General features: G+C 36.8%; 1 protein-coding gene across 1 annotated transcript in view; it reads left to right on the top strand.

Moving 5' to 3' along the window:
* Positions 1–24,620, top strand: part of BANK1 (B-cell scaffold protein with ankyrin repeats 1) — a 273,465-nt gene that overhangs the window by 93,615 nt on the left and 155,230 nt on the right. The window contains exon 7 of the mRNA XM_005862305.2: positions 5,188–5,384. Within this exon, the coding sequence (XP_005862367.1) occupies positions 5,188–5,384 (197 nt within the window). The remainder of the gene's footprint in view (positions 1–5,187; positions 5,385–24,620) is intronic.

Here is a 24,620-nt window from a genome sequence, read left to right as displayed (position 1 = left end):
CAAGTTTAAAGAATGTTTCAGTAACAAGAATTCAAGTACAAAAATTAACAAGGTGAATAGACAGTTGAGGTTAATACTAATGTGTATATCTATGGGCTTCCCACTCTTAATATTTTACATTATATGGGAGTTAACAAAACTGCAGCAAAGGACTTTGATGGACCATTATTTCCCTTTTCATGCAATTTATATTATCAAGGTTTTAGGAACATGGTAACCTTGGCAGTATGGTTTGTTGCTTGGAATTCTAAATAGGATTGCTGTACATGTCCGCTCTTTCTACAGGATGAGAAGAGTGATAACTCTCGTGGTGCATACATGCTCCTCCTGTCACAGAGCAATCAGATTCATAAACTCAGCAATATTCTGTTTCACAGATACACAGAAAAACTAACATTTCATCGGACTCCAAAACATACGGTGAAAAGAATAAAAATCATTACCTTTCTTCAACCTTCATAAATACTGTGGTCTTTACTCCTTTAATTGATATCTAATTAGCATCCAGGGAAAATTACCTTAAAACCATTAGTGTGTGGTTTCTAGCTCAAAAGGATGTCAAAAGTCCTACAATTCTGAACCCAGCCCTTTTTTATAAATGGTCCAGGGACATGCAGGAACTTTCTTAAGTACCACAGATGTAGTGGCTGAGCTGGTATTAGAATGCATATCTCCTGACTTTTTATCTTCTCTATGTTGTGTGCTTCATTGTTTTGTCCTAACGTGGCCACCTGGTCATCCTACTCTGAGTGAATAAATATTTGTGATTACAGATAGTGATTTATGAGAGCAAATGGATTACATGGTCATGTACTTCCAGTTTGCATACTCATTTTAGTTTTAAATTTTTAAAGCTGATATTCTAACCTTGCATATATTCCCATTTTATTATTCTGGTGAACTAGGTTAATCTTTTGAAAGCTTTGGTTTGATTACTTTAATGGAATCATTGCCCATCTTTTATAGGGATTACCTTGAACTGTTAGAAATGGTTTTGCACAAACAAATATGTGACTCAATTTCTTTACTATGTGCCAACTCATCTATTTATTTTATTTTAAAAACTATTAAAATTGGATTTTCCTTGAAAAATATCTCTCAGACATTATATTCTGTTTTCCTTAAATTTCCATTTGACAGACATTGACTGAAACAACTGAAAACTTAAGTTTTTTGTCCATAAAAAAAAGTCAAGAGCAATTGGCCAGACCTTAGTGTGAACAATGGCTTCATTATTTACACTTTGGCAATAAAAACAGATGTAATGAACCTTGGTTGATTAAATGAAAATGGCCATAAATTGAAGCAGAGGTATACTGCAGGTTAAGCATATTTTAAAAGTTTTTTTTTTAATATTGAGGAATCTATTATTTTAATCAGATAGTAAGTTTATAAACTGTAAAATAAATTATATGAGTTTAAGACAATAACTAAGTTTTAAAAATTCAATAAAAACAATAAATATCTCTAAGTAAAAGCATTAGCAGTCATGTGCTGGAGATTTCAATTAAGACTGAAGAATAGTGAGGGGCAGCATGTAATGCTCCCCTGAGTCCCAGGCAAAATAACCCCATTCAAGACAATGTAAAGGGTTGGTGTAGATGATCATTTGGGCAGTTTGAAACAGATGTTCATTTTATAAAGATCCAACTATTATGGGCCAATCTAGGATGATAAGTATTTTAAAGTAATGAACAGAATTAGGGATCATAAGGTAGGGGCAAAGGGATTTAGGACAAAGATGCTTTGATGCAGAGAGAGAAATGGAAGGAAACTAATATTTATTGAATGTTTCAAACACCTTGCTGGGCACTTTTTATATGTTAAGTCATTTAATGATCTCAATAGCCTTAAAAATTTGGATGATAAGTTATCTGGGCTCAGATAACTACTAGCTTGCTGAAGTTCACATAGAGAAAAAATGGCAGAGCCTGCTGATTCTAATCCCATGCTGTACTCTTCATTCTATGTTGCCCAAAGGATATGAAGATATGGGAATTTAGAAGAAATACATTTCACCTCAACAGAAGTATATATAAAAGCCTAAGGTTGGCTATGACATGCACTGACGACCAGGGGGCAGACATTCAACACAGGAGCTGCCCCCTGGTGGTCAGTGTGCTCCCACAGTCAACCTCCCATGGCCGGCCAACCTCCCTTGGTCCCTCCCCTGGCCGGCCCCATTCAGCCCCAATTTCCAGCCAAGCTGAGGGACCCCACCTGTGCACGAATTCATGCACCAGGCTTCTAATGATTATATAACCAAGAAACAGGTGCCTTAGGAAGTAAAGCACACTGTCATTAGAGGCATGCGAGCAGTACCTAGAAGATCATCTAGGAACTCAATTCTTTTCCTACGTAGGAAATGGGAAAGGTGTCCTCCAAACCTCTTTTATGTCTATAACTTCACAAAGGATGCAAGTAGGTTAAAGGATTTTAAGCTACTGCTAAAAATAAAGAAATGAAAGATAAAGTAACCTTCAAACTTGTGATCCCCTATAGTATCAGCACTATAATACGTATATTTTTTAATCCTCACCAGAGGATATTTTTTCCATTGATTTGTAGAGAAGGGAGGGATAAGGGGGGGGGAGAAAGAGAGAGAGAGAGAGAGAGAGAGAGAGAGAAAGGAGAGAGGAGAGAGAAACATAGATGTGAGAGAGACACATTGACTGACAGCCTCTCACACATGCCCAGACCAAGGCCAGGATCGAACCTGCAACGGAGGTACATACCCTTAACCAGGAATTAAGCCCACCACTCTTTGGTACACAGGCCAGCCCTCTAACCACTGAGAAAAACTGGCCAGGGCGAGCAGTAGGGTAATCTTAAATCAGCAGAACTTCCTTGTGTGTGTCAGAAAACAGGGTTCAGAGTATCAAGACTGTTAAGAAATGTTCCTTTCAAAAACGTGACCACTTATTGCAGTCCTTATTACTATTTTTGTTGTACAAAAGTAGAGAGATTCTTAATGAAGTTTTTTAAATATTATATTACCTTAATGTTGATTAATTTACTGACAGTGGAGGTTGATTAGATTAAAAGGTGAAACTGTTCCTATAATGATTAAACACTTATTTAATAAAATAACATTTTCAGCTGCATTGAGAGTGATTTAAAAATTCACCAGAATAGCAATGTTTAGGATCAATGCATAAAACATTGATTGCCAGGTAATGATTTTTTAAAATATTGAATGATGTGGCAAAGACATGATCAAGGTCATGTAAAAATCTAATATTATTCTGCAAATACTTTTCCCTATTAACTTTGGCTAGTTTAATTACATCAGACAATTATATTTGATAATGCATTTTAATGGAAATAAATAGGAAATGATATTTTAAGATCTTTTTTAAGAAAATACATTATTTTTATTTTGAAAATTGGTACCAGATGCATAACCCATGGATACAGACAATGGGGTGCTGAAGGTCTGGGGTCGGGGGCAGGGGCGGTCTATAAGGTCAATGGGAGAAAAAAAGGGACATAGGTAATACTTCCAACCATACATATTCTTAAAATAAATAAACAAATACATACATAAATAAAAGAAAATTTGTACCTACCTTAGACAGTTTTAGCTTTCATAAGCTTATCTTCATAAAATATTTGATAATTTTCACCCATTGCACATCATATAAGAAGGGACCAATGCATTTATTATTGAAATATGACAATAGATTTATCTACAACCATTTAGTCCCAACATATTTTGAAGGGTACATTATTTTTTTACAGTAGAGTTCTTTTCTTTCTTTCTTTTTTTTTTTATTGTTTGCCTACTGCAGGAGCCCCGGATGGGGAGGAGCCTGCAACCAAGGCATGTGCCCCTGACCGGAATCGAACCCGAGACCTTCCGGTCCACAGGCCGTCGCTCTATCCGCTGAGCCAAACCAGCTAGGGCTACAGTAGAGTTCTTAACATGTCTGGAAGGTTTTGTTTTGTTTTCTGTTAAAACATATACTGACAAACTACATTTCTTCAACCCTGAAACATCTAAGTGAATTGAAAATTCAAGATTTATTTTCCTTCTCTTCCTTTTTTTCTCAACTGCAAAATAGCAAAGAGGTAAATGAGGCCAGATTCAGTTTTCCAAAACATTGTATGGTGGCTGTTTTCATTGCTGTAGAATTTTGCTGGAAGAGAATTGACTTTTGCTTTGAGGCCTTGGTTTCCATTGCAGTAAGTCTTCCCTTTGCTTGCTACTGGCAATGCCACAGCTATTAAAGGAAGCTGGTGTGTAATTTCTATAACACTTTTTTTTTCATTTACATGTGGATGTGTAGAATAACAAATCATCATCACCAGTGTGTGTGTGTGTGTGTGTGTTTAGTCATTGGGATAGCAGTGTACATTTATCACTTTATAGACATGCATAATTAGATGTCTTCTAATTGATACCTAATAAGTATTATAATTATGAAATTCAAACTTCAAAACATTGATATGAAGGCTATAAAATCCTAATGGAAATTTCCAAACTGGAGATGTTTATAAAACTGCTTACCTCTACTTTCTGTTGCAGTTACATTTTGGAAAAACAATTTCTCCTAGAAATCTAATATATAACCCCTCCAGGAATTTAATGTTCATCTCAACCTCAGAAGGAAGCATACTAGCCTGGCAGTAGAAAACACAGAAGTTTTATAGATGAACTTATTTAGTTTTGTTATTTAGTGTTTGATAATATCAAACTACAATCAAAAGTAGTTATTACAATTTAGTGTTTTATTTTGTAACTAGAGGCCCGATGCATGAAATTCATGCAAGGGGCTAGGCCCCCACTGCTGCTGCTGCAGGGGCTGCCTTAGCTCCCGCCACCATGCCTTTATCTGGAAGGTTGTCCAGAGGACGTCCAGTCTAATTAGCATATTATGCTTTTATTATTATAGATATTTGAGAGGTTGATCTTCCTTTCCAAATTAAACTTACCCATAAGTAAGAGCTAGACATTAATGCTAGTGAGAATATTAGTATATATATATATATATATTTAAGATAAGGAATAGAAGGGGGAGATTCTGCATTGCTAAAACCACTGACAGTTTCTTATATATAAAATCACATTAAAAGTCTGCTCTACTATGTGGGAATTACATTTAGGAGCAGATTGTGTTCGATTTTTTCTTATGGGATTGCAGACATGATATAAACATTAAATTATATTCATTCTTATGCTTATAGATACTCATTTCAAAGAACTTCCGACTCTTCTCCACTGTGCAGCAAAATTTGGCTTAAAGAACTTGGCTATTCATTTGCTTCAGTGTTCAGGAGCAACCTGGGCGTCTCAGATAAAAAATGTGGAGGGTTCAGATCCAGCATATATTGCGGAAAGGCATGGTCACAAGGAACTCAAGAAAATCTTTGAAGACTTCTCAGTAAGTCTCCCCATTTTATCTCTAAAACTCTTTTTATTATATGAGTGTATGTGTGTGTGCGCGCGCGTGCTCGTGCGCACGCACAATGCTTTGTGAAAAGGATGCTACTGAGCAACTAGTTGGTAGTGTCTGTTGGTCCTGAGTCATTCATTGTCTTAAGCATTTTGCAAGATTAGTCAACTTATTTTTGTTTTGTTATAAAGAGACTCTGTCTCCACACTCTCACCCCTACATAGCCTTTTTTGAAATTGATCTGGTCTTTTTAGCTTCCATAAAGCCTGTTCAATATTGGTGAGGAGATAGTGAGAAGAAAATAAAAATCTTCACCTTTATTCTTTTGTTCAAAAGTCTAAATAAGACATTATTAGGTACACAAATTAAATCAATAATTATTAGGTTAAAAGAATACATTTTGATAATCATTCAAAAAGTTTACCCCATAAAAATGAATTCATGTTGCTTAAATTTGTTTTTCATCTGTAATTCCTTTTCTCTCTTTATAAAGTCCCAGTTCCTTATTAAGTAGGTTGAAGCCCCAAATTTTAGAACACAATTGGATATTAATTTTGTAAGAATTAAACCAAGGGAAGATTTTGAAGAAAGGGATACTACATTAGGACATAAAACATACTTTGTGTTTTCATAACCAACTTTAGAAAAGCAATGATTTTCTATTTGTAACATAAGTATGCATATTTTGCTCAAAAAAGTGAATTATACTTCTAATGGCTCTGAGGAAAATGTAATAGAACAATGGTTCTACTGGTGAATTTGTCAATATTTGCATTTTCATAAAATAAATAATTTTATTGCTCATGAACATTTAATATAAAACATTGAAAGCTATAAATAGGTTCTGGTCATGTTGTTAGCATTTATTCTAATTATCAGATCACATCATTGTGATATTGGACTTCTAAAAATCATTGGTACTTTTGATTTCCAGAAAGCAAAATAACAACTAATATAACTTTTCCCCTCACTTTCAAGAAATAGCAAAAGAGTTATCAGAAGAGCATGTATATCATTCACTATCTGGAGTTGTAATAGGATATATTTTTCCTGTATTAAAAATAAATACATCATAAAGTTTTAACAAAACTAATAAAGTAGATTGATTTTATTCTATGTCCTTCAAGTATGGGATAACATTATTTTTATTCCTGGAAAGAATTTTTATGGTAATTCTTATATATCTGATGCATTTAGTAATTAGCCACTGTATGTCATCGTTGATCAGTGCAATATGGAAACATGGCATCTATCCCAGGTAAGTCAATGACTCAATTCAGCCTTGTGTGTATGCCCCCGGTACTATTAATTCAGCACATCACAATTCCCTGCAACCCTATTCTAACTACTGGTGGACTTAGGTTAAACTCCCCTAAAAGTAAACACACAAGAAAAATATGTGTTAATATAAATCCAAAAGTCATACCTTCTTAGTGACATTATGCCAGATAATCACATGTTGAAATTTTATATTCTAAATTATGGTAGCTATGTCTTTTTAATAACATATCTAAACCTGATAGAGGGAAAATATGCAATTAAAAATAGGCATTATGCTGTTAAAATACTTTGATATTTTTTATAATAGCTCTAATGTTATAATCACATTCTGATAAATCTAAGATTGTCACATATAAATTCAGTTTTTCCACAAACAGTTGTTTCAGAATTATTGAAAGGAGTAGATATTCTTTCATGTTTGAGGTTTACAGTCCACCAATGGACCTTACTTCTGTCCTGCAGAAACACATATTTTTTAACTGCCCCCCCTGCCGGCCTGGTCGCCCCCAATTGCCCTCCTCTGTCAGCCTGGTTGCCCCTAACTGCTTCTCCTGTCAGCCTGGTTGCCTCTTACTGCCCCCCCTGCCAGCCTAGTCACCCCCAACTTCCCCCCTCTGCCTTCCTGGTCTCCTCTAACTGCCCCACCCTGCTGGCCTAGTCATTCCCAACTGCCCCCCCTGCTGATGTGGTCACCCCACGCAGCCTGCTTGTTCAGTTGTTTGGTCGTCCCTCACTAATTCCCCTGCCAGCCTGGTTGCCCCACACAGCCTGCTTGTTCAGTGATTTGGTCGTCCCTCAATCCCCCTGCACCAATCCCCCTGCCAGCCTGGTCATAGGCAGCCATCTTGTGAGGGTGTGAGGGTTAATTTGCGTTTCACCTCTTTATTATATAGGATAAATGAGTGAGATCATGTGGTATTTTTTTTTTCACTGACTGGCTTATTTCGCTTAGCATAATGCTCTCCAGTTCCAACCATGCTGTTGTAAACGATAAGAATTCCTTCTTTTTTATAACAGCATAGTATTCCATTGTGTAGATGTACCACAGTTTTCTAATCCACTCATCTGCTGATAGACATTTAGGCTGTTTCCAAACCTTAACTATTGTAAATTGTGCTGCTATGAACATAAGGGTGCTTATATCCTTTCTGATTGGTGAGAAACACATGTTCTTAAATTTAAGCATATTTTGCCCCCCAGCTGACTTACTTATTTGCTCAATTCTTCCTAACTCCTCATCAGTGAAACTTTGTTCATTTTAGGTTCTCATAGGGAGTAATAATACAGTGAATTTGGTCATTACTAAACAAAGTGGGTAAAGGAAAAAGCTTCATGATTTTTAAAAATACAGGAAAAAGGAACCATCTGCACGCATTCATAAACAAACAAGTGTCCTCTGTATCTTAGTGTTAGCTGTGTGGAATAGGGAGAAAGATGAAGGAGCCTCAAATCACATTTCTTACATTTTTTGGTGACCTTTTTCCTTTGAGAGCTTAATAATTTGTATACAACCTGTGAACAGAGCCTCTTCATTACTAATGAGCAATTTTCATGTTTTGATAACGTTGTCTAATTAACACCTACACTTCTTTCATGTTTTCAGTACTGCTGAAGATAATAATACCATATCTATAATAATAAAAGGGTAATATGCTAATTAAACTGGACATCCTTCCTGATGAAGCCAGGGCCAGAGGGAAGCCAGCCCTGGTCCCAGGTGCCTTCGGGCTGCCCAAGGGAAGCCAGCCCAGGTCCCAGGTGTCTGCGGGCAGCCCGAGAGAAATAAGCCTGGGTCCCGGGTGTCTGCCAATAGCCGGAGGAGGGAAGCAGCCCACGTTCTGGGTGGCAGAGGGAAGCCGGTACTGGCAGCTGGGGGAAGGAAGGCCTACTCTTGCATGAATTTTCATGCATTGGGCCTCTAGTATTTCTATAATCCATAAGGCCTTTCAAATAAATTACTTAATTGTCAGTTTCTAACAATGTCTACTGGAAGAATTAATATAAAAGGTAGCTGGACAAAGAGCAAAAGTGTTGGTATTTAAATCCACAATTGGGTGTGAACCACAATTTACTTAACAGAATGCTTGAGAAAATCCCAGACTATGTCAATAACAAGTACAATATTGAAAATTAATTCAGTTCTAAAAACTTATCTTTTTAATAAAAAATACTTGAACTACTGAAAATAAACTGAAACTTGGCCACAGATTAAGAGATACTTTGTGATTTAAGATAAAGTATATAGCAAAAATTACAATGTGTTTTAGGCAAAATAATGTGATATTTTCTTCTATTACCTTGAGCATGTCATTTCATACATCTCTATTAGTTTTGAACACTTAAAATGATTACATCAATGTATAAGTAGATAGGAAAATATATGCTTCTCTGTTGGGCCCCTGTGGAGTTGTGTAGAACCAACAGATGGTGTAGAGCCAACAGATGTTTACTTAAATTACGAACAATATCCAGATGGTGTCTTCTTTCTTCCACCACAGAGGTCATGTAGTTTGGTGTGTATGTTAATAAGATCTTAGTCATAAATAAGCTTCAGTTGAATTTAAGAAATGAAAAATCATTCTTCCATGCACTTTCTCTAGCAGGCTTTTTAGGAGGACTTCTGACTGGTAATCTTTCTATTGCTCGGGTTGGTGATGGGAATCCTGTGATATCCTGCTCTCATTGACTTAACTAGACACTATGTTTGCCCTTGTGGACAGTGAGTGGGCTGGTGTGAGTGTGTTTGTGTGTATGTTAGAGAGAGAGAAAGAGAGAGAATGATAATTTTGTCCTCTAGTGAGTTTGGCTGGTAGACAATAACCATGATATTTTTCAAATGGTCATGGTTTTGGAATGAAGGTGCAGAGGGGTAGATGTTGTAGCACATAAAGTATTTTAATGAAGATCCGTGATTGACTGGCTGTGTAGAGAATCAATTACTCAGAAGACAGGCTTTATGTGTTTAGGCTAGTGAACATTACTCTTATTGGATCTTTATTTCTGTCATCCTTAGCATTGCTCTTTTGGTACTTTATATACAGTTTTTGTGGGGTTCTTTTTTTTCTCTAGTAGACTGTTCCATTCCACTTAGTATATAGTAGTATACCAGTGGAGTTGAGTGGTAGCATACCCTGCTTTGCTTATGTGGTTTTTATTTCTTAGGAGTCTAGAAGCTGATAATGTGTAATGACTCCCTTCCCATATCAAGAGCACCTAATATGCTCAGCATGTATTTACTCATTTATGGAATAGAAGGCAAGCTTTAAAGTTAAGGACGTATTTTATCTCACTTACATAATAATACCCTTAAACAGATTCAATATTTTAAATAAAATAATTGCTCATATTCTTTCCATATTCAATATTTTGTAAAGTTTACTTTTAGAGAATTCATAGATAAATAGCCAAACTGCTATCTTCAGCATATATTTTAATAGGCCAGCCTACAATTAAAAGTCTGGCCTTTGTTCAATATTGATATTCTGTTAGAACTGAAGAAACTGGAACAAGTCACATAACTGCACTTGACTGCATGCATTACAAATTCATGTCTCAGTTAAGCTTTAGGAGCTAGTTAGCAATCTCTTTCTAAAATCTATTAAATGCACCATAGAGGCTATTATAGAATTTTACTTTTTTCCAAGTCCTCAAACCCAGTTTTGATACCCTAACTCTGCAGCTCTAAACACCCTGTTAAACTCCCTCAACTCCCTTCTTTCCTTTGTCAAATTTTCCATTTTTCTCTACTCATAGGACCTTGAGATTGAGCCAGGATTGGATTTGAATCCTAACTTCATGAAACACATGTTTGTTTGTTTGTTTTTCCTTTGGGCAACCTCTGTTTTCTCTGTTTCAGTTTCCTTATCTGAAAATTAGAAAAATAATTCCTTACAAGGTGTTTTTAGGACTTGATGAAATAAATGTGAAAACATTAAATATATATAGTAGATCCCTAATAAATGATATTGCACTTACCTTTTTTATTTTGATTTATTTTTATTCATACCTACAAAGAAGTGACTCATACCCGCTCTTTCTCTGAACAAATAGAAGACATAAACACACACACACACACACACACACACACACACACACACACAACCACACACACCACTCTACTTTCTTTTCAATCTCTTTTTCTTTGTTTTTAATCTTTATTGTTGAGATTATTACAGATGTTCCTCTTTTTTCCCCCATAGCTCCCTTCCACCCAGTTCCTACCCCACCCCAGCCCCTTGCCACCCTATTGTCTGTTACCATAGGTAATGCATACAGCATAAAAGATCTTTGTCTAATCTTTTCCTGCACCCCCCCCACACTCCATTCCCTCTGAGTATCATCAGTCTGTTCTATTTCCATGCCCCTTCACTTGATTCTTAGATTCACTTGTTGATAGATGCATGTTTGTTGTTCATAATTTGTATCTTTACCTTTTTCTTCTTCCTCTTCTTAAAGAATACCTTTCAGCATTTCATATAATGCTGGTTTGGTGGTGATGAACTCCTTTAGCTTTTCCTTATCTGTGAAGCTCTTTATCTGACCTTCAATTCTGAATGATAGCTTTGCTGGATAAAGTATTCTTGGTTGTAGGTTCTTGGTATTCATCACTTTGAATATTTCTTGCCATTCCCTTCTGGCCTGCAAAGTTTCTGTTGAGAAATCAGCTGACAGTCGTATGGGTACTCCCTTGTAGGTAACTGATTTTCTTTCTCTTGCTGCTTTTAGGATTCTCTCTTTGTCTTTTGCTCTTGGCATTTTAATTATGATGTGTCTTGGTGTGGTCCTCTTTGGATTCCTTTTGTTTGGGGTTCTCTGCACTTCCTGGATTTGTAAGTCTATTTCTTTCACCAGGTAGGGGAAGTTTTCTGTCATTATTTCTTCAAATAGGTTTTCAATATCTTGCTCTCTCTCTTCTTCTGGCACCCCCATAATTCGGATGTTGGTATGCTTGAAGTTGTCCCAGAGGCTCCTTACACTATCTTCACATTTTTGGATTATTTTTTCTTTTCACTCTTCTGGTTGGGTGTTTTTTGCTTCCTCATATTTCAAATCATTGACTTGATTCTCAAGATCCCCTAGTCTACTATTGAATCCCTGAATATTATTCTTCATTTCAGTCATTGTATGCTTAATTTCTGACTGGTCCTTTTCCATTTTTTTGGCATTCTCACTAAGATCCTTGAAGGTCTCACTAAGTTCCTTGGAGGTTTCTAGAAGATTCTTGAGTAACCTTATAACTTTGGTTTTGAACTCTATATCCAGTAGTTTGCTTTCTTCCATTTCTTTCTTTTATGATATGTTTCTTTGTCTCCACATTTTGGCTGTTTCCCTGAGTTTGCTTCTATGTATTGGATAGCTGCTAAGTCTCCTTGAGTTGATAGAGTGGGCTTGTGTAGTAGGTGTCCTATAGGGTCCAGTGGCTCAGCCTCCTCAATCACCTGAGGTGGACACTCTTGGTGCACCCCTTTGTGGACTTTGTGCACAGTCTTGTTTTAGTTGAGCCTTTATTGCTGTTGGTGTCACTGTGGGGAATTGACCTCTAGGCTAATTGGCTATGGGGAACAGCTGCGACTACAGTGGGAGAGCTGCTGTGCAGGAGACACCCTTATGGAGCAGAACTTGCTTCAGTAGGGCTTTGGTGCTCACTGAGCCTTCCCCTTGAGTGTGTCACTTATGGATGTGAAGAGTTGTAATCTGGTATGGTCTCACACTGACCACTGGGTACACTGGATCTTGGGTCTCCAGGGAGGTGCAAAGTCACCCACTGCCTGGGGCCACCCAGCAGGAGCTACAGAGAGATCTTCAGATTCCTCCTCTTTGTATCAGGTTTGGAAGTGTCCATGCAAGGCCCAGCTGTGAAGCAAGACAGGCTGGTGCTGGTGATGGCCTTGGGCCTTTTATTGATAGCTCTCGGGTTCCCTGACCCAGCTGCAGCTTGTTTGACAGGTTTTGGGCTGAGAAAGGACAGGCCATTCATATGCAAATGCCACTGTGTACAGCTTGGGTGGGGTTGTAAATGGGTGGGGCAGGGTCTCAGGGAATCACCAGGGTGAAGCAAACAGACATGACTGCCAGTCAGCCCTGCACCAAGGAGGTCCCAGCACAGGAACAATGACCGCTGGGAGCACCTCTGTCTGGAAGAAAGCCACCCCTGAGTTCCTGCCCTGATGCCAGACAGTCCAGTTTCTCTCTGTAAGTGTCTGGGTCCCCCAGAGCCTCGCCCAGCACTGGAGCTCAGAGCAAGCGAGAGCTTGTAAATTCAGTTCACAGTGCCAAACTTTTAAAAGGAGCAGTTGGGTCTCCAGCAGCCTGTGTGTCACTCAGCCCAACCCACACTGGTTTTTACAGTCCATAGTTCTTATGGCCTGTAGGGACTTCTTTTCCCAGCTCTGGGACCCTGGGCTGGATGTCTTGTGTGGGGCTGGGCCTCCTTGCTCCTCTGGGCAGCCTCCGTAGAGGTGATCTCCCTCCCGATTAAAAAAGCAGCACACCTGGGTGCCTGCCTAGCCCATTCTGTACCTCCACACCTCATACCAGTCTCAGTGAGCTTTCTTCTTTACTTCTCTAGTTGTAGTACTTCCATTCAGCCAGCTTTCTCATGGTTCCGGATGATAGTTGTTCTATATTTTAGTTGTAATTTTGACATGGTTGTGGGATGCAGCAAGTACAGGCGTTTACTTATGCCGCTGCCTTGGTTCTCTCTCCTCAATCTCTTTTTCAGTGTCAAAATTAAGAATGGTCTGCCTTTTCATTTCACTCATTCTTCTCAGATGTCCTTTGGCTCCAGCTTTGGCACTGGTTTTCTTCCTAAATTTTCACTGACCCCTTATGAGTTCCTTCTCTTTCTCCATCAGCTGATTCTTTCTGCAATTTTCTCTGTCATTGATAGCTAAATCATTGTCTTTAATCTGAACCTTTCTTCTGACTTAAGACTCTAGTTTCAGCTTGCAAGTTGAAAATGTCTACATGGATATATTAAAAGCATTTGGATCTCAATATACCCAAATATCTTTTTGCTTCATCCTGGTTAATGGCATAATCATCAGCTTATTGACTTGGCCTAAAACTTGAAAGTCATTTATCTTTTTGCTTCATCCTGGTTAATGGCATAATCATCTGCTTATTGACTTGGCCTAAAACTTGAAAGTCATTTTCAACTCCTAATAAGATAGTCAGAGATGTCATTTAGGGACACTATGTGCAAACCCTCTGCATAACACTCTAATTCCATTATCTTATCTTAGCTTCCAACATGCATATGAGTTTACTATTTCCAATTTTTCATATGAGGAAAGAGACTTATAGAGATGAAGAGGCTAAAAATATGTCCAACTGAACCGTGATCCCATTTTTATAACCTCCCTCTCCCTCAAACAACTCCCATCCAGACTATCAATTTAGTTATCATATCTCAACAGTTTTACTTAGCTATAATCTGTTGCATCTGTTCCCTCTTTTTATTCTCTCTGTGGCTCCCTTAGTATATATCTCATTTTCTCTCTTTTGGTCTGTTGCCCTGAAAAGCCCTCTTAAGAAGTCTTCCCTCTCAGTCATTGGGCATCAAGGACCCACCACAGCATAGCTCAGCCCACCATTTAGCCTCAGCTTTAACTGCACACTTCAGTCACCAAGTCCATTTGACCTTCTTTCATTACATTATTTCAGGCTATTACCTTGACCTAGAACTCCATTCCTCCTAACTAAAATATCCTGATCACTTAACCAAGCCCAAATCTCGGTTACAACTCCATCTACTCCAGGACACTTTCAAAGAAAGAGGCTTCCGTGTGTATCTGCCTTGAACACCTCTAATCTCCATTGAAAATTTTAGTATAATCTAGAAATATTGTGAAAAAGAGGCTGAGAACATGTGCTCTGCAGCCACCTGCCTGGGTCTAACCATTGGCTCTGCTTTTTTGTAGCCATGTACCCTCGAGCAAGTCACTTAATCTTTTTACATTTCCGTTTTCTCAATTGTAAAATGGAGATAAAGAGAACACCTTTCTCCACAGTATAGTTACGACTATTAAATATAAATACATGTAAAACATGTACAGCAACCTTGCAAATAATGAGAACTCAATAAATGTTCATTTTGTTAGGTATTATTCTTCTATTATTCATTCTTGGAGGACCCTTTTGTGAAACTATTTATAATTTAAAGTAAATACTGGTGAATGTTTTTAGTTTTTTTAAATTTATTGTGGGGTGTTTTCCTGTCTCTCCAATAAATTATGAATATCGTGAAGGCAAGGTGTGTTCTATCTCATTTGCCACAGCATGTCCAATTCCTAACATAGTTTTTGGCAAATACCCTGGGTTCACTACTTATGTGTTGAAATGAATTAAGCGGTCAATCAGTGTTGATTTTTTATCAACTTCTCAGTTCCTGGAGGCAAGTACCATGCTCCAGTTATTCCATATTCCCCATAGTACCTAGCATAATGTCTTTCAGTTTGTAGATAATAAATGTTGAATAATAACAATAGCCAAGACTCTCTTCCGAAGGAATAAAATGCAAAAGCATGATTTGGATAAATTCAAACAAGATCATGTTGACGATGCACAGTCAGGAGGCTGTGGCTAGAAATAAATGGCAAAGATTTATTCAGGGGTTTTAAGCTATGCATTCAATTGGCCTGAATCTAGTTTTAAGGATACTAGGTTCCACCACCAAGCAAAAACCCAGAGTTTCCAAAGAAGGAAGAAAAGCTGAGAATTTTTATACTAAAAAGTACTTCTTCAGGAAGAATCTGTCCTGCATTTTGAGACTCTGGATTGATCTGAGAGGGGAATCCCCTAGATGCCCAGTGGTCTGGATAATGGATGTCAGGTGGTTTTCCACAGGGTTATCTCCCAGGAGCTGATGCACAACTGAACAGCTCAGAAAGTTTAGGTTCTCAGGCAGTTAAATTAAGAATAGAATCATTTCCTCATGCTTTATCCTACTTGATTTTAGTAATTTAACAGCTTGACTATAATGACTCCATTTTATTTCTTCACTCTTTCTTAATAAAAAATTGATGTTACTTCCCTGTAGTTGTTTAAGAGAAGTGGCTATGGGAAAGTAAAATTCAGATAGAAGAAACATTAAATAAATAAAAAAATCCCAGAGGCTTCCAGGAACTTACCATTAGTGAAGGAGACATTTAACACTGTTCATTATCATGGTACACGTGGTCTTGATCTTGGCAAATATTCCAGTGTTTTAGTGTCAATACACACACTTAATCTTTTTGAGATTCTTTCCAAATCCTCCACAAACAGCTTTTTTTCTTATCCTTAAAACTAGATTTAGGCCAATGCAATGCATTAAAATATTACCCCATGCATTTTCCCATCATTTATATAAATATCTAGAGCTATTTTGGGACTTCATTTTAATATTTTCTTACTAAAATTTATTTTCTTAGAAATAAAATTTTTAGATTTGCCAGTTTTCTAATTTGTAAAATACTTGTTCTGGCAATATTAGGCATTTACCTAGCAAATAAATGATCAAGTATGTGCTTGTTATTTTACTGCAAATGGCAAGAGATGAAAAGAGATTGTATACTTCTGTTGTCAATATCAGAGAAGTAAGAAGTTTCATTTCATATATGTTATTGTCCATTTAATAAATTCTGTAGCCAGAGACCAATTACTGAACACGAGAAATGCTATTTATTGCATTTCCTGACTTGTAAGCATAGTTATATGAATGATTTAAACAAATGATTTTGAGTAGTGGAATTATAAATAGCACAGGTTTGGAGCAAGTCTTAAAGAACATTCACATGGAAATGCACAGCTATGAAAATACCCAAGATCAGAATGGAGGCTGTTTTGACTTTCCTGATGCTGAGCATCCACCATGAAATTATGAATTGGCTGTTCACATTATAGCTACTGGTTTAAGATCCCTGAGATTAGTGGCATTGTTTCCATAATATTACCTGAAAGGCATCTTACTCTTTATGCAGATCCAGTGCCTTCTTTTTGTTTCATATAGATGTGGCTCAAGAAAGGAAGAGAAAGAGAAAATAAACTGGCCTTTGCTGAGTGCTTCTGTGTCAGCATTGTTCTTAGTGCTTTTACATTGCATCCTTATAAGGATCTGTGTGAATTGGGTGTTTTTACTCCCATTTTACAGATCTGACCTTCAGAAACTGCCATTTGTTTGGGGTTATGCACTAAACTAGACAGCTGTATTTCTCATCTTAGCCCAATTATTTTCCATTTAAAGCCTTTTTAAATGACTGCCTTTCTCTGTATTCCTTAAAATTGCATACCATTAAAATATTATCTTTCATTACCCATCTTCAGTATTTGTATTCTGGTAGTATACAGATATATCCATAACTCTGTTGAATCTCATATGAAAAAAATATTATTGTAAGATTGGAACCCAGAAACAAAAGAGACAAAGCTGTTTCTACATGTATTAAAGGGCCAAAATTCAATAAGAAAATACACTTAAATTTGGATTTTAAATTTCTTTTTTACCATTTTAAAAGTGACTTGTGGTAACAAATATACAAAACTTTTTTTTTGCCTCAATACTATTATGTAAGAAGTAAATTAATATTTTATCCTGTATCATAGCAAATTGTAGTTAAATGAAACAATGTCTAATGGCGAAGCATGTGGTCAATTTGGGTTGGAGTGAGAAGACTTTTCTAAAAAAATCTAGAAATATTTTTTAAAAAAGAAAAGATTTGTAGATAAGCACATGGACTTAACTCCTGATTATAATTGCATTCTCATTTAATGGTAAAAGAATATTTCTATGTAAAAGGAAAAAATGTGCAATAATTTATATTCTTAAATTATGAATGCTTAAGGCTGAAACCCCTTGGTGGCAGTGTACTCAATGAGCAAAGTACCGCAGGCAAAAGAAAGTCTCAGTGCAGAACTTGTTCATGAAAAATAAAGCAATAGCTAGTGTCTCAGTAGATAATGAAATCGATGAACATAAAAATGTTCAAAACATCTTCATAAATATTAAAATACCCAGAAATGGAAGACAGTGTCATAACTGCAACAATTGCAATCACATGGAATTTTTCTTAAGAAGATAAATCATGAACAGAATTTTAAATAAAAAGCATTTAATGGAAAAACATGAGGGATGCATCTGGGTGAAAGGAATGGAATGTGCAATTGTGGGGAGAAAGCAAAGAGAGCAAATGTAAGCTCCAACTTAGACCAGAAAACCTAGTCATCTTATGTAATTTTTTCATAAGATATATATTATCCTTTGACTTGTTTACAATAATGAACTGGGAAGGACCAAGTGTCCACTTTTTTAAAAGCTTTAACATTTAAAATGGGATATTAATAAAATATATACCAAGAAATGTTGTGTTTAGAGCACAGAAGAACTCATACACACATTTATAGTAGGTAGTTAAAAATACAGGCAATAAGATTTTTCTTTACTAAAAATAAAAATGAAGTCAATAGGGGGATAAGGACACATATGTAATACCTTAATCAATAAAGAAAAAAAAGAAATAGAAAAAAAATGAAGTAAATATAGATGCTTTTTATTCTTTTAATCTCTTTTCATAGAATGACTAGAAGCCTGGTGCATGAAATTCGTGTACTGGGGGAGGGGTCCCTCAGCCCATCCTGTCCCCTCTCACAGTCCAGGAGCCCTCAGGGGATGTCCTACTGACAGCTTAGGCCTGCTCCTCATGGGGAGTGGGCCTAAGCCACAGTCTGGCCTCCCTCTGCAAGATGCGACCAGCTGATGAGGGGAAGGTGCCACCTCCATCACCCCACTGCTGCTGCCACTGCCGGCCACCGCAGCCACCAAAGTGTTTTCATCAATATGGACTCCAGTCCCTTCACCACGAAAAAATGACAACTTTCTTTAGGCATTTTTCAAGATGTCTCTTTCATAGGATATGACATTTCTTTCTTTCTTTCTTTTTTTTTTATCCTCACCAGAGGATATTTTCCCATTGATTTTTAGAGAGCATGGAAGAGAGAGGGAAAGACAGAGAGAAACATCAATGTGGAGGGACCCTTCGATTGGCCTCCTGCAGCATGAGCCCTGACCTGGGCCCTGGCCGGGGAGGAGCCTACAACCTAGGTACATGCCCTTGATCATAATGCTCATAATCGAACCTGGACCCTGGGTCGGCAGGCCGAGGCTCTATCCACTGAGCCAAACCGGCTAGAGCAGGATATGATATTTCTTAGCCCCTCCAGCAGCAGACCTTCGTTTTGTCCTCCAGGAGTGTGGTGGAAAAACCTTAGATCACCTTCTTGGATTCTTATAACCCAAGTTACCAAGAACACTGGGAGTGGCATACAGGGAGCTTAGCCAATGAGCTGTCAGAAAAGGTGTTTCCTCTGCAGCTCACGCACAGAGGTGGGACTGCTGGTGCACTGTCTTCCAGTGGGGGTGGGCCCTCCTGTGTGTTGTGTCTCCGCTCCTGAGCCAGTCGTGACTATTAAAGCGTCCCGGCTAATTTGCATATTACTTCATATATATATATATATATATATATGTATATCCTCTTTTCTAAATGTTTGCCATTTTTTATTGCTTCAAGGGAGAAAAATATTAAACAAAATCAAGAAGAAAATGAAGATTGCCATTTATTGGTATCTTTGATTAGCTGCAGAATACCATAAAGTAAACCTACCTTGTCAGACAGAGAGAGAGAGAAAGAGAAAAACAACAGTTGCCTTTTAAAGAAATCATTATTATTACAGTCCAAATTCTTGTTGGTAAAAATAAAAGTAACATTTGAAAATAGATTTGTTAACTTTTAATAACTTGTATTTATTAATAATCAATGCGCTTAACATCTGCTAAAAGATCTACTTTGCTTTCCTTTCCTATGACTTATGTATGTACTTTTCTAAGAATTTAATGTAGTTATTATTTTTAATTCAGTTCTTATTTTTTTATATTCAACTTAAATATATAAACAAGTTGTTGATATTTTAAGAACAAAACATAATTATATATTCATTTTCATTGCTGAGAATATATGGATTTCATTTTCTGTTCTTAAAATGATTAAAATATGAATGCCACTTATAAGTCAACCTATACATTTTTAAGAGCTCATTAAATCAGATACAGTGCTGAGCCAATAGAAGTGGGGACAAAACATGGGGACAAAACATTCTCTACATCTAAGCCCAGCAGCTCTGCTTTGGACTCTTACAATTCTTCTGTGACTTTAAGAATAGAAGGGATTTATTTCCCTTGATAAAAATTTTCTTTCCTAATCAGGGCTTAAAACCCTTTTTATAAAACTGATATTTACTTCTAGGAAATAATCCAGGACAGACTTGATGGGAGGAAAGAGGAATCATAACATTTAAGAGCCCTAAGCAACAATACTTATTTTATCACATACTGTGCTGTTTTGATAATATTTGGCCTTAAACAAGCATTACCACAGACAATGAGGAGAGAGGTTTAACCTAATACTTACTTGATATTGCTTCAATATGATAATTTGTTAATAATTGCTCACTAAATTTTTAGTGTAAATCTCTTAAGTTTTACAAAATGCAAATATACAACAAAAACTATTTTTGTTTTGATTTTAGAACTTGCCTAAAATGTGCCCACTGAGCTAAAAAATCAGATAAAACTTGTATGGGAGAAAAAAGTGGAAGAATGGAGGGGAAAAGTGAGAGAAAGAAACAGACATTAGGAAAACTAAATAATTGGGTAAGGCAGGAGTCTGTGCTATTTCTGCCTACCTAGTTATGCTGAGAAAAAAAAATTTTAATTAAGTATTTCTTTACATATTTTACCACAGGTTATATATTTAATGCAACATATAGAAGATAGATTAATTCCAACTAGGGAAAATGTAATGGTGATATTCCAAATTTATTTTTATCAACTATGAATTATTCATTGAGAAAACTATCCTTAGGCCAAACATCACTAGACTGACCATTAGGAAAGACATTTCTCCTGGCCACTAAGCCCAGTGAACTGCTTACAATAATCTCTCCCTGAAGTGGTGTTAGTCTGGTGTAACAGAGCCAAACAAAAACCGGATTTGTAATTCACAGTAGGAACCATTCACATATGTCACAGCTGCTGTTTTCTCACTGCATTGCTACCTAATAAATTATTCATATTTTCATAAAGTTCTTAGAACAGCTAACAGTATCTGTGTATTTTCTCTTTACAGACACACATAATATAACCTCCCCCAAAAGTTGTCCTGGGTTCTTACCCCTTATCTGCCTCCACACAGAAGGAACCAGAAGCAACAAAGTCAGGATAACACCCAATAGTCTCTAGGACAGTATAATCATTTGGGAGAATTAGGGGGGAAAGTACCACTGGGAAAAGCAAGATGAGTAAAATATCTGAACTGTCCTTGAGTGTGTTTTTTCCAACTCAAGCACTTATACAGATTATTGTACTATCAATTTATATCACCTTATGTGAAATTAGCTCTAGTTAAACTGCAACAAAGAAAAGATTTTCTAATGCTGAAAGAGTGCATGTTTTATGTTTCCAATTTTTGGAATAAACACAGTGTATTATGCCCTTGCGATTTTCTTATAAAAAGGGTATATAGACATTTTTCATAATAGAAGTATCTGTCATCTTTCTTATTCCAAGTTCTGTTTTATCTCCTTTACTTCAAAATTGTGAAATAAATTTTTACCCCAGTTGTATCATCAGTATTTTTTAAAAATATTTTATTGTTAAAACAATTGTTTCAAGAATTAATGACTTCCAATAAACCCTAGAGGACACTTTGTTCTCACAATAGCTGAACCCAGAGAAGTAATGCCTCATTGTTCCAGGCAGAGGAAAATCTTAGCCTTTGAGGAGATGGCTTAATTTCATTCCTAAGTGAGATTTATCTTGCAACATTTATTTGAATACATATTCATCCTCACTTTTTGAAAAATATTTGTTGCACCCATGGTAAGACCCTCAGTCTACATTTAGGCTCATTTCCCACTGTTCTAATCTCAGAGTACATGGAAAACAGCGGGGGTGACAAATTCAGTCTTAGCAAATGTATATTTAAGAATTTATAATATCTCTGCTCTGATCTTCACTGTTCCAAATGCCATAGCTTCTTGGAAAGCAGCCATAGTATATGAGAACAAACAACAATATTATTTTGATTACCTATTGGCTCAGTAGGTAATGATTTTAATGCTTATTAAGTTAAAATCAATTGACTACCCATAGATGACAAGGCAATTCATGAAAGTAATAGGGGGAAACCATATATATGTCCTTACAGTTCCTGTCCAATAGAGATCATTAACATATCATTAATTTTTTTAAGGTTGAAACAGCATCTTATTCTAAATACATAATTCATTATCTTTGATATATTTGTTTCAGATACAGAAAGTGCAGTTTTCTTACAAGGGTCACACCCCTGCATAGGATGTCCAAATTGTCTCTAAGTTCCTGAAGATTTAAGTTTAATGATCCTTAGATTTCTCAGAAACCTTCCAAACTTGAATCCCTTTGTTTTTCTCTGGCTTCTTTCAAACCAATTAGCTTGTGTAGAACAGAATAGTCTAGAGCTGTCATTTACATGCCTGTTGGTCAAAAGGAAAGGTAGTTTCAATGAGTGTACAATTAATCACAAATGTTAATTGGAGCAATGGGTATTGACACCACAGCTTTAGAAAGTGGACCTCATGAAATGGCATTATGCTTTCAGAATGAAAGTATGCAAAGGCAAATTCAGTGGGAAAATATAAGTCTTAGGAATTCTTCTCTATTAACTGGCTCTGAATTTCAATCATTCTTTTTTTAAAATATATTTTATTGATTTTTTACAGAGAGGAAGGAAGAAGGATAGAGAGTTAGAAACATCGATGAGAGAGAAACATCAATCAGCTGCCTCCTGCACACCCCCCAATGGGGATGTGCCCGCAACCAAGGTACATGCCCTTGACCGGAATCGAACCTGGGACCCTTCATTCCGCAGGCTGATGCTCTATCCACTGAGCCAAACCAGTTAGGGCAATTTCAATCATTCTTGATGCTTAAGGATATAAAAGGGTATATAATATAATCCAACGAAAAAAGTGTAGTATATATACATACATATACATATATGCATATTCATTAAATACCACAGCTCTGAGCCTAGCAACATTACTTTTTCTTCATTTCTCTTTATGTAGGAACACCTTCCTGTGATATATATGGATGTGAGAAATTAAGGATTCTGTCTGACTTATTTTGCCTCTAAATACATAGTATAACTGGAAACTAGTTGGTATCAGTTGAAGGCTAAATTTTGGACTTGTTTTAAATAATCTACTCTTATTTGAGCCAGGAAATCCATAATCTCCCTGACTTTAGTTTAACAAATCTATTTATGGATTGTTCCAACAAATATTTATTGGGACTATTAGATGCCAGGTATTGTTCTAAACACTGGAATTTAAAACAGACTAAAACTCCTGCCATCTTGGAACTCAGACTCAAATTGGAAAAAAAATCTATAAACAAATAACTAATTAAAGCATATGATATGGCAGACAGACATTAGTATTTAAGGAGATGTGGGTGGTATATAGGAGGCATTGGGAGCAGTTTTGAAATGAGTAGTTTGCAAAGCCTCACTAAGAAGGCAGCCTTTGGTAAAAACCTGACAGCTATGAAATCCATTCAGATATCTGGGAGAAAACTGTTCCAACGAGAGCAAACAGCACAGCAAATGCAAAGGCTGAAAAAGAGCACATTGGCCCATGTTACGTAAGTGGAGTGAGTGAGAAAGATAATTGGAATATATGGGATCACAAAGGTAATAAAGGCCAGGATTGCAGGGCCTTATATGTGCAATGGTGAAGATTTTGGAGAAAGAATGTCCTTAGGGAATTCGGAGGAGAGGCATATTCTGATTTAACTCTCTGGCTGCCCTTTTGACAGCACGCTCGCTGTTCAGGACTAGGGCAAGAGGATTGGGAACTGAATGGAGACTAGTCCAATAATCCAGAAGATAGATGATAAAATGATAATAGCGTAGACTAGGATAACAGAGGCAGAGATCATGAGAAGTAGTTATGTTTGAAATATGTTGTTATTTTACAGGAGCACTAACAGACTATTTGGTGGTGAGATGTAAAATACAAGTGAGTAGTTATTGATGGCTCTAAGGATTGTGGTAGAAGCAGTGGAAGAAATGAATTCCTATCTATTGAGGTGAGGGATTGTATGAAGAACATGTTGGCTGGAAAAGATCAGTAGTTTGTTTTGGGACATATTACATTTGAAATATAGATATTTCAAAGTTGAGAAGTTGAGGTGATAGGGAGTACCAGTAGAAAAGACCAAGAATGAGCAAGCAGCCTTTGAAATAAGGAGAGACCTCAGAATCTACTGACTTAGAAGTCAGGGGAAAAAGAATTCACAGAGGAAAAGTGGTCAACTGTCTCAGTGCTACTGACAGGTTAACTAAGATAAGCTGCAGGGAAGGGTATGAGATATAATGAGCCTTGACAGGATTAGAGAGGATCAAGTCAGAAAAGGAGTGAAATTTGGGAATAATGAGTGTAGAGCAATCCTTAGGCATGTTTTACTATGAAAGTAAGCAGAGAAAGGGTATTATAGCTGGTAGGCAACATGGGATCAATAGAGGAGTTTTTCATTTTTTAAAGATTGAGGAAATTACATGATTATAAGTTAAAGGGAATGATCAATAGAGAGAAACATTTGTTTTTCTGATAAAGAGAAAAAAAACACTGGCCGAACACTTTTATATCCATTTAACAGGGCAAGAAAGATGCTGATATGAATAATATGCATCCTATATAATAAAAGGCTAATATGCAAATAGACCAAATGGTGGAACGACTGCTCACTATGATGTGCACTGGCCACCAGGGGGAAGACACTCAATGAAGGAGCTGGCCCCTGGTGGTCAGTGCGCTCCCACTGGGGCTCACAGCTGGCAAGCACAGCAGTGGTGGCAGGAGCCTCTC

Source organism: Myotis brandtii, unplaced genomic scaffold (assembly GCF_000412655.1).
Source record: "Myotis brandtii unplaced genomic scaffold, ASM41265v1 scaffold163, whole genome shotgun sequence".
NCBI lineage: Eukaryota > Metazoa > Chordata > Mammalia > Chiroptera > Vespertilionidae > Myotis > Myotis brandtii.
This window is presented reverse-complemented; position numbering and strand designations above follow the sequence as displayed.